The following is an 11,308-nucleotide window of genomic DNA, read 5'->3' as shown; positions in this document are numbered from 1 at the left end:
TCTGTACTTCCCAACTCCTGTCTGATAGCATCATAATTTCCTTTTCCCCAATTAAATATTTTCACTTGGTAACTGCTCCTTTCACTCTCCAAGGCTGTGCTAAATGTGAGGCAGTTGTGATCACTGTCACCAAAGTGCTCTCCCACCGCGAGATCTGACACCTGTCCTAGCTCGTTGGACTATGGGAGGAAACCCACGCAGACACAGGGAGAATGTACAAACTCCACACACACAGGTGCCCAAGGTTGGAATCGAACCTGGGTCCCTGATGCTGTGAGGCAGCAGTGCTGACCACTGAGCCACCGTACTTGGACGAAGAGTGTCATGGACTACTTTTTATTAAAAGCTTTTTTTGTTGTTCTTTACTCACTTTTGTGTGCTGTTTTCTGTTCCTGCGTGGAAAGGATTATTTTTGCAACACCGCTGTGGAGTAGCTGAAGCTGTCATTTGGAATTTAGTGAGCACAATGGGGCAGCAGGTAATCAGGATGGGCTAATAGAATGTTGGCCTTTATTTCAAAGGGGTCGGTGAATGAGAGTAGGGAAGTCTCACTGCAACTGTACACACATCTAAAAGTACTTTGAGCGGTTTCAGTCCCTTATTTAAGGAAAGATAAAACACAGAACAGTACAGCACAGGAAGGGGCTCTTCGGCCCATGATGTTGAACCAAACATAACGCCAAATTAAACTAATCCCTCTGCCTGCCCTTGGTCTGTATTATTTTACTGGAGTCAGTTCAGAGGAGTTTCACTCGGATGATCCCCAGTGTGGAGGGAGTGTCTTATGCGTAAAGGCTAAACAGGTTGGGACTCTATTCACTGCAGTTTAGAAGAATAAAAGGTGATCTCATTGAAACATAGAGGATAGTTAAAGAATCAATGCTGAGAGGATGCTTCCCCTCATGGGAGAGGCTAAGACCAGAGAGCACAGTCTTAGAATAAAGGGGCACTGATTTAAGATTGAGACAAGGAGGAATTTCTTCTCTCAGAGGATAGAGTGTCTGTGGAACCCTTTGCCACAGAGAGCAGTGGGGACAGAGTCTTCGTGTATTTTTAAGGTGGAGATAAATACTTTCTTGGTAAAAACAATGACTGCAGATGCTGGAAACCAGATTCTGAATTAGTGGTGCTCACCCATTGTACTCTATGCTACTTTCTCCTCACCCCCACCCTCCTCTAGCTTATCTCTCCACGCTCCAGGCTTACTGCCTTTATTCCTGATGAAGGGCTTTTGCCCGAAACGTCTATTTCGAAGCTCCTTGGATGCTGCCTGAACTGCTGTGCTCTTCCAGCACCACTAATTCACAATCTACCATAGACAAGCTGGAGGCTGGAAGAACACAGCAAGCCCGGTAACATCAGGAGGCAGAGAGATCAATGTTTCTGATGTACCCTTCTTCTCTAACCACAAACCATACCAGCCAAAAATCCTGTCAGGTCCCAAAAACCCAGTTGCTCCTAAAAATGCTCACTGATTTATTTGATTTTTTGCTTGCCTATGACAAAATCATAAGCCTGAAAGATTTGATCTTTTACTTCAGTTAAGCAATACCACAATTAAGCACTATTATAAACAACACTGACTTTTTCAGAACACCGCAACACGAAGATTCACAAACTCTAGAAAAATGAGCCCAAGAACATTGTGAATTTCAAAGAGCATTCCATAATAGCTCAGGACTCCAGTAGAACTGAATCCCTTTGAACTACATGGTTGCTGGCATTCTGAAAAAAAGCTGGCCTAACAACAGATTTAAGAGCATTAACTGACTTAAAGACAGAAACAAGGAAGACATTCTTCTCATTTACTAACCCATCCTACTGTTATAGGTTATTCGATGATGTGTTGCTGAGAACAACTCAATAAAGGAGTAGGTTAGCCACGATCAGTTAGCTGAGCACAAAGCTGGCTCAGCACCACACTGAACAAGTTACTCAAGCAAACGAGAACCATGACAATTTCCAACTAAGATCGAGTAATTTCAAAATAACATCTGGGAATATCTTCAAAGTGAGAAACTGGAGGAGTGGTAGGACTTTGGTTCGGGATGGGTGAGTGAAGAAAGAACAAATTGGGTTTTATCTTGTTTGATTGTAAAATCTCATTTGGAGGATGAAGGGCAACAGTAGGTAATGGAACTTCATGTAATTGTTTCCAACTCTCCATTAATCAAATTTCCATACTTTAGCAACTGAACAAAAAGTCAGCAAAAATAACCCAATGTGGAGACACAACTGACAAAGTGACACATCTGAAACACATTATAAATAATTGTTGATGCCTGCCATTACCCCAAGCTGCAATCACTCACCTGAGGCAGACCTGCTCCCACCACTGCTCCACTGTGAATCATTGGACCTTCCTTTCCCACAAATAATCCTAGAAACAAAACATGCATCAGACTTTGCCTGGAACAGCCAAACAGGTGCAGTACAGCACTCAACGGATAAATTCTGCCCAATGGTGAGGAAAAGACTTTACACCACTAAAGTGAATCAGCTGAAATTACAAAAGGACTGGATGGCCCTCTCAAAATCATAAAATCTAAGAAATATTGCGTCAGTTCTCAACAATTAGAACTCCGCGTTTGCACAAACTTCTAGGTCTGATAAAGCTGTTGCATATAAACATGTATCAGTTTTCCCCACAAGGAAGGCATTAAGCAGTATAGTGGCACAATATTTTCTGAACACCAAAATGTACCTCAGGTTGAAAATAGTTCCCAATTCAGTTCATAGACAGAACACATAATGCACAACTCCGTCAAGGGAATCATCATGGGACTGTAATTGAGCTATGCAGCAGTTTAAGGCAGCTGCTCACCACCAACTTCTCAAGGCAATCAAGGACAGGCATTAAAGGCTAGCCTTCTGTGACACATTCACCCCAAGAATGAATATATAAAGCAAAAAATGCAAAACTCTATTCAAACTTATTGACTCACTTTGTGATTCTCTCATCATTTGTATACAATTGTCATTAAAATGAAGCCGATACCTTCATGGACACTGCAAAGAATGGGCAAAAATAGATGGACCATCAACAGTGGGACAGGGTACAACCAAACAGTGCAAGACAGCACCAACTATGCCTTGTTCCATAATAGCTGGGCAGAGAAACCAAAAGTACATGTATCGTAATTTACTAAGTAACTAGTAGCTCCTGTAGAGTTTCACACTTGTAGCATCCTTTGTTAAGTGTCTGAGTTCCATTAGCATCAATTTAAGGAGGAGGAGGAAGAATGGATAGCCATTAGCACAGCAGTCTGAACATTATGAAGGTTGTGGATGTCACTCAGGCAAAACAGAAGCATGTCAGATCCACTAGACCACAATGGGAATAAAAGGTCTTTTCGTTCTGTTAAAAGGTTCCACCCAAAATGTCAAGCTGTCCTTCTCAGATTCTGATCCAATTGATATATATTTTTTGTACTGTTAAATGTTGCGTGTTGCTTCTGAACAGGAGGTTAAGCATATTTTCCTGAACATGCAACTAACATAGGAAAAAAACCTCAAGTCGCCCCTTACCTCCAGCCACACAGAACAACACGCCTACTGCTTTACAGACCAGGGTCCGTAGCCTCACAATTCCAGGGATCTTTACCCCATTTAGATAACATTTGATTTCAGGAATTCCTGATCCAGCTGCAACTGGCTGAAACAAAAAGATATTTTTCAAAACATGATACTGTCCCCAACCCTGGCAGAACATAGACCATTGACAATGATAACAACCAGTCTGACCCCTGTCAAAGAAAACATCAAATTTCATTTTTGCTTTCAGCAAGAATGGGATGAATAGCAGATAGTGAAAGCACTGCCTCATTCTCCAGAGACTCAACAGTGAGCACAAGGCGTTGTACACCATTACTGCCTTAATAGTTGCTATTTTTCATTTAAAACACAAGTCAAATTTGATGTAACACACTTACGTTCTTACCTCAATCAAGACAAATAGACTGGCCAGGAAAACAAAACCCATGTTGAACGCAAGAATCTCAAGGAGGGAGAGTGCGAGACATCCCCTCTCACTGCAATCCTCCACCGCTTCAAGAGGTGAAATTAGGGAAAATATGCAGCAAAGATAACAATCAAAAAATCATCAAGTTCACAGCTGCCATCACGCTCCTGACTTGTACCTTTTGGTAGGTGGTAGAGGTTTTGGGCAGTCAGAAAATAAGCCAATTTTGTGGTTTGGTGTCATGTTTAGATTTATAATGTCTCTTTGAAACACTGAGTAATTTTATTATATTTCAGGTACAAAGCAAATGTAAATTGAGATTATGTATCTTCTAGTAACAATCCAAACAGTTTTACAAGGGCTCTCTGATGTCACACTTGGACAAATGCAACCTTGATGTCAAACATCTCAACTTCTGATCTTTTGTCCACATTTGGAGGTTGAGAACAGAATTGTCAGGATAGAGTATAATCTGGGCATCAACAAGAATGTTACTCATAACTAACTGCCATCTGATCGCACTCTTTCACTTTGCTGCTGGCAATTGAGAATAGTGTGATAGGACAGTAATTTGATAGAATAGATTTGTCCTTCTTTTTATAAATAAGACATATTAAGGTGCTTTTCTAAATCATTGCTCAGACGGCAGTAGAAAGTGTGATCAGAACTGGCTCTGGATTGGATTCCAGCCTGTTACAACTTATTTGTCAGTCAATCTACATTCACATACATCGACACTTACCTTCTGTCATTTTCTAGCATTATCACATTTCAAAGGATACATTTTCCAATGATTTGGTATTTAAGGTCTGAGAAGAGATGAACAAAGTAATCGATGAACAGTCCAACCTGAAAAAAGCAGAGTCAAACAATCAATTAACAATTAGTGTAATCTAATCATAAGTGGAGTTGGCTGTTTATTAGCTGCATCCGAACACACTTAAGTTCTTGACCCACAAAGCTGTTTTTTTCCCTCAGTTCCTACAGGAGTCAGAATACCATGCTTTCACGTCTCGCCAGAATACACGGTCACAAAATGTAGGCTACAACTGCGGTTCCAAGGAAATGCAGCATATTTGGGGGTACTCTCTTCCAAATAAGGTAAATTCCAAGAAAATACTGAAAATTTCAGTAAATTGAGCAGATTCTACCTTAACCAACATAAGAACACAAATTAATTGGTTATTTATCTTAATTATTGATGGAATCTTGCTGGGAGTTGTCATATTCATCTGTACTTCAAAATAATTGAACATATGAAACACTAACACTTCCTAAATGTTGACAGGCATAAGGTGTCTATAAATGCACATTCCTTGTCAATATCATTTGACCCACCATAAGCCAGCCACATTACCCAGAAAGCCAGGTTCAACATGGAGGTTACGCAGTCGATCACACTGCATAGAATATAAATACAAACAATGGGAATACATTTAAACACTACAACTCAGATCATCTGCCAGATCTGTGTCTTAATTACTCATTAAAATGATCGAACTGGATCCATGAGTGAACTCAAAGGAAGTCCAATTTTTATTTTATTCACTCTTGGGCCATGGGTGTTGCTAGCTGGCTATCATTTATTGTCCATCCCTAGTTGCCCCTCAGAAGGTGGTAGTGAGCTATCTTCTTGAACAGCTGTAGTCCACGTGCTGTAGACTGGCTCACAATGCCCTTAGGACAGGAATTCCCTGATTTTTGACCCAACAACAATGAAGGAACATTGATATATTTCCAGGATGGTGAGTGACTTGGAGGGGAACTTGTTATTTGGTGGTATTCCCATGTATCTCCTGCCCTTGTCCTTCTAGTTGGGAGTGATCAAGGGTTTCAAAGGTGCTGTCTAAGGCAAGAGTTGAGTATTCCATCATACGCCTAATTTGTGCCTTGTAGATGGTGGTCAGGTTATGGGAGTCAGCAGGTGGATTCAGTGATGGTAGCACCACTGAATGTCAAGGATGATGGTTAGATTGTCTCCGATTGGAGATGATCATTGCCTGGCATGTGAGGTGCAAATGTTTCTTGCCACTTGTCAGCCCAAGCCTGGATACTGTCCAGATCATGTTGCACTTGAACATGGATTGCTTCAGTGTCATCAATGGAGTTGAACATTGCACAACCATCAGCAAACATACTCACTTCTGACCTTATGATGGAAGGAAGATCATTGATAAGCAGCTGAAAATGATTAGGCCAATTCCTGCAGAATTCCTGGATGTCAGTCATCTCAGCTCCAACAAACACAACCACCTTGTGTGCGAGGAATAACCAACCAGCAGAGACTTTGCTCCCTGATACGCAGTTTTGCTCGGGCTCCTTGATGATATACTGAGTCAAATGCAGCTTGTACATCAAGGGCTGTCACTCTCACCTCACCTCTGGATTTCAGCTCTTTAGTCCATGTTTGAACCAAGGCTATAATGAGGTCAGGAGCTAGTGGCTCTGGTGCAACCCAAACTGAGCGTCATTGAGTAGGTTATTGCTGAGCAAGTGCTGCATGATACCACTATTTATGACACCTTTCATCATTTTACTGATAATCGAGAGTAGACTATTGTGGTGGTTCCAGACCAGCTTGGATTTGCCCTGCTGTGTCCACAACATACCTAGGCAATTTTCCACATTTTCGGGTAGATGGCAGTGTTGTAATTATACTGGAATAGTTTGGCCTGGGGAATAGCAAATTCTGGAGCACCACGTACTGTTGCCAGAAGATTGTCAGGAGGCATAGCAGTGCCTCTAGCCATTTCTTAGTATCACATGGAGTGAATCAAATTGGCTGAAGACTGATATCTCCAATGCTGGGGATCACTGGAGGAGGCCGAGATGGATCATCCACTCAGCATTTCTGGCTGAAGATTGCTGTGATGTGTTTGGCTCTTCCATCATTGAGGATGGGGATATTCGTGGAGCTTCCTCCTCCAGTGAGTCATTTAATTGTCCGCCACCATGTAGGACTGGATATGGCAGAGCTTAGGATTATTGGATCACTTAGCTCTGTCATTTGCTGATATGCTATTTGGGATGCAAGTAGTCCTGTTGGGTAGCTTCACCAAGTTGACACCTCATTTTTAGGTATACCTGGTGCTGTTCCTTGCATGCCCTCCTGCACTCTCCACTGAACCAGGGTTAATCCCCTGGCTTTGATATTTGAATGGGGCATATGCCAGGCTGAGATTGCAGATTGTGCTGGAGTACAATTCTACTGCTATTGATAGCCCACAGTGCCTCAAGTATGCCTAGTCTTGAGCTGCTACATCTGTTTGAAGATGGCCCCATTTAATACAGCGATAATGCCACACAACACGATGGAGGGTATTCACAATGTGAAGGTGGAACTTCATCTGCAACAAGGACTGTACTGTAGTTACTCTTACCAACACTTAGAATCATAGAATCCATACAGTGTGCAAGCAGGCCATTCGGCCCATTAAGTCCACACTGACCCTCTGATGATTATCCCACCCAGATCCACACCCCTATCCTATCTCTGCAATCTTGCACTTCCTGTGGCTAATTCACCTTGCCTGTACATCCCTGGACACTATGGGCAATTTAGCACAGTTATGATCAGATGCATCTGCAGCTAGCAGATTGATAAGGATGAGGACAAATATATTTTTCCCACTCTTTTATTCTCTCACCAACTGGTGCAGACCCTGTCTAGCATTTGTATCCTTTTGGTCCTGACCAGTTGTATCAGTAGTGCTGTTGCCAAGCCACTCTGGGAGATGAACAATGAAATCCCTCATCCTGGGTGTATTTTGCATCCTTGCCTCCCTCAACATTGAGGAGTACTGATTCATCAGCTAAGAGAGGATGGTACATGATAATCAGCAGAAGGTTTCCTTGCCCATGTTTAACCTGAAGCCATGAGATTTCATGGAGTCTGGAGTCAACATTGGGAAGTCCCAGGATAACTCACTGCTGACTGTATACCAACCATCTCTCCTGGATCTGTCCTGCCAGTGGGACAGGACATATCCAAGTATGACTGTCAGGCTATTGCTTGACTAATCTGTGAGACAGCTCTCCCAATTCTGACACGAGACCCCAGATGTTCTCAGGAGTATTTTGCAGGACAACAGAGCTTCTTCTGCTATTGAATTTTTCAATGCCTACATCAATGCCAGGTGATCCATCCAATTTAATTTCTTTGTTGAGACATGGTAGTGTTGAAACCACTGAGTGCCTTGCTAGGCCATTTCAGATGACACTTGAGAGTCAACCACATTGATGTGGGTCAGGAGTCACATGTAGGCCAAGCAGTCCAGACCAGGTGAGGATGGCAGATTTCCTTTTTTTTTAGTCATTTTTATTGAAAATTTAACATGTTTTTACAAGTTTACAAATAAAAAAAAAACCAGTATAAACACTGATATATAATTAAATCTTAAATAAATACTAGCCAAAATCTGTCAAACAAAAGAAGAGATACCGAAAAGAAAAAGAAAAAGACAAAACTCAACTAACTACTAATCCAACCTACAACTAACCAGAGTGTATAATCAAATCTCTTACATTACTCAAGAAAAAAAAATGACGGGTAACACAGAAATTGAGTAGTAAAGTACATGCTCGGAATGTGTTATCATCAAATCATAACAAAAACCTGTATTCATGTGGGGGGATTCCTCTTCCAAGGGGCCCCAGACCAGCCAGGGTCGTTGTCTCAGTTAGATAAAAGCCCTTCATAGAGTGGCCGAAATATCTGTATCTGTGTAATTCAAGAAAGGGTGCCATATTTTATAGAATAGTTCAGTTTCCTGGTGCACCATGTTTGTAAACAAGTCATGGGGTATACATTCCATGATTATTCTGTGCCAATCTGAAAGTCCAGGAGGGCCCTCAGCCACCCAGTTTACCAAAATATTTTTCCTTGCACAGAAAGAGAGAATGGAAAATAATTTCTTCCTGTGCACATCCAGGGAAGGCAAGTTCGGAAAGCCCAAAATGAGAGATACTGGATCTATTCTAATTTCTGTTCCCAAGATTTCTGTCAGGGCGTTTCCTACTTTAGTCCAATATTTACGGATCTTATGACAAGTCCACAAGCAGTGAACAAGAGTGCCCACCTCTGTTTTACATTTGGGACACATTGGAGATGATCCTGCCTTAAATTTTGCCAATTGGTCCGGTGCTATATGGGCCCTGTGAAGTACCTTCAACTGAATGGCCTGGGTTCTGTTGCAGATGGAGATATTTCTGGCATTTTCCCAAATATCATTCCACATTTCTATGGAGATTTCCAGCCCCAAATCCTGATTCCATGTTTTAAGCTGATGGTCCATATCTTCCGATACTTCATCATGTAATAAATGATAAAAAGTGCTGACCGAAGGTACCCCGATTGGCCATAACACTCTACGTTCTCTGTCTGATTTATAAAGACTATCTAATAGCGTAGTCTTCTTCTGTATGTAATCTCGAATTTGGAAGTCTCAAAAGAGATCACCATTAAGTAATCAAAATTTCTGATGCAGCTATTCAAAAGACATCAGGACCCCTTCCTTGAACAGATCCCCTAAACAGAAGATACCCCTGGATCTCCAGAATTTGAATGTGGCATCTGTAAGCCCCGGTTGAAACCCCCATGCCCCCACTATCGGAGTGTAGGGGGATGTTTTGTGTGAACTGCCCTCATTTTGCCGCATTATATTCCAAGCTTTAATTGTATTTAGTACTATAGGGTTTTTGCAGTGGTCCGTAATGATTTTCCCCTTGTCTGAAAATAAGAGGTTAATAAGTGGGTATTTTACTTGAGAAGCCTCGATGTCCAGCCAGATTGATTGTGGGTCAGATGAGACCCAATCTGCTATGTAGCTTAATAGGGAACTTAACTGATATTTCCTAAAATCTGGAAAATCCAGTCCTCCCCTTGCCTGTGGAAGCTGTAGCTTCATCAGCTTAATGAGGGGCTGTTTATGATTCCAGCTGAAGGAGCCCAGCCAGCCATACAATTTGCGTAGTGCCAACCTCGGCAGCATCACCAGGAACATTCTCATAGGGTATAGGAGACGGGACAGGACATTCATTTTAATTAATGCTATTCTGCCTAACCAGGAAATTGGAAGGTCTCCCCATCGCTGGAGGTCCTGCCTTATCCTCTCCAGGATAAGGCTTGTATAGCTGGCCAAACACTGGGTTGACAAAAATACCGAAGTATAAGAAACCCTCCAGGGACCACCGGAAGGGAAAGTGGGATCCATCCGGTAGGTGGGATATGTTAGCGAGGCCGCCCACTGGCATAGCCTCCAATTTTGAAAAATTAATTTTATAGCCTGAGAATGCATTAAATATATTAATAACTTGGATTAAGCGAGGCACGGACATCAGGGGATTACTGAGGAATAGGAGAACATCATCTGCATAAAGGGCAATTTTATGTTTACCTGTACCAGTCCTCGGGGCCGTTATATTAGGGTCAGCCAATATTCCTGTAAATTAGATTAGATTACTTACAGTGAGGAAACAGGCCCTTTGGCCCAAAAAGTCCACACCGACCTGTCGAAGCGCACACACCCAGACCCATTCCCCTACATTTACCCCTGCACCTAATACTACAGGCAATTTAGCATGGCCAATTCACCTAACCTGCACATTTTTGGACTGTGGGAGGAAACCGGGGCACCCGGAGGAAACCCACGCAGACACAGGGAGAATGTGCAAACTCCACACAGTCAGTCGCCTGAGGCGGGAATTGAACCCGGGTCTCTGGTGCTGTGAGGCAGCAGTGCTAAACACTGTGCCACCCTAAAATGGTGTTTCTGCCCGGGAAATTCTTTGTAGAATTCAGCTTGAAATCCATCTGGGCCAAGTGCCTTACCGCTCTGAAGGTGCCTGATTGCGTCAAGTATTTCTTGGATTGTTGGGGGAACATTCAGGACCGATACCTGTTCCAGGGTTAGGTCTGGAAAGGTCAAGTTTTTAAAAAATGACTACATCCTCTTAGCTCTATCTTCGCAATCCTGCGATTTATATAAATCAGCGTAAAATTTTCTGAAGATTGCATTAATTCTTTTGTAGTCATGAGTCAAAGTACCCGCACTTTCCTTGATAGTTTGAGGGGCCTTTCTTTTCTTTGCAAGAAATACTAAGTATCTACCAGGTTTATCGCCAAATTCATATAACCTTTGTTTTGCAAATAATATTTCCCTCTTAGCCGTTTGGGTAAGCGTGGTATTCAGAGCTGTCCTAAGAGCCGTAATCCTTTGTAATTTGATAATAGAGGGTCTGTCAGTGTATGCTGTTTCAGCTGCTTTTAAGCGAGCTTCAAGCAGACGCTGTTGTTCTCCCTTTAATTTTTCCTGGGTCGCCGAGTATGAAATGATTAAACCTCGTGCG

The 11,308-nt window shown here is 42.2% G+C and overlaps 1 protein-coding gene across 2 annotated transcripts in view; it reads right to left on the bottom strand.

Annotated features, from left to right (window-relative positions):
• The window catches only part of clcn6 (chloride channel 6), an 83,221-nt gene that overhangs the window by 48,101 nt on the left and 23,812 nt on the right, over positions 1 to 11,308 (bottom strand). For both annotated transcript variants that reach the window (XM_043675878.1, XM_043675877.1), the window contains exons 5-8: positions 4,744 to 4,810; positions 3,941 to 4,047; positions 3,529 to 3,655; positions 2,313 to 2,380 (exon numbers count right to left, since the gene is read on the bottom strand). In XM_043675878.1, coding sequence (XP_043531813.1) covers positions 2,313 to 2,380; positions 3,529 to 3,655; positions 3,941 to 4,047; positions 4,744 to 4,810 — 369 coding nt within the window. The remainder of the gene's footprint in view (positions 1 to 2,312; positions 2,381 to 3,528; positions 3,656 to 3,940; positions 4,048 to 4,743; positions 4,811 to 11,308) is intronic.

The sequence above is a fragment of the Chiloscyllium plagiosum genome, chromosome 34, assembly GCF_004010195.1.
Source record: "Chiloscyllium plagiosum isolate BGI_BamShark_2017 chromosome 34, ASM401019v2, whole genome shotgun sequence".
Classification (NCBI taxonomy): Eukaryota; Metazoa; Chordata; class Chondrichthyes; order Orectolobiformes; family Hemiscylliidae; genus Chiloscyllium; species Chiloscyllium plagiosum.
The sequence above is the reverse complement of the archived record's forward strand: the minus strand, read 5'-3'. Positions and strand labels throughout refer to the sequence as shown.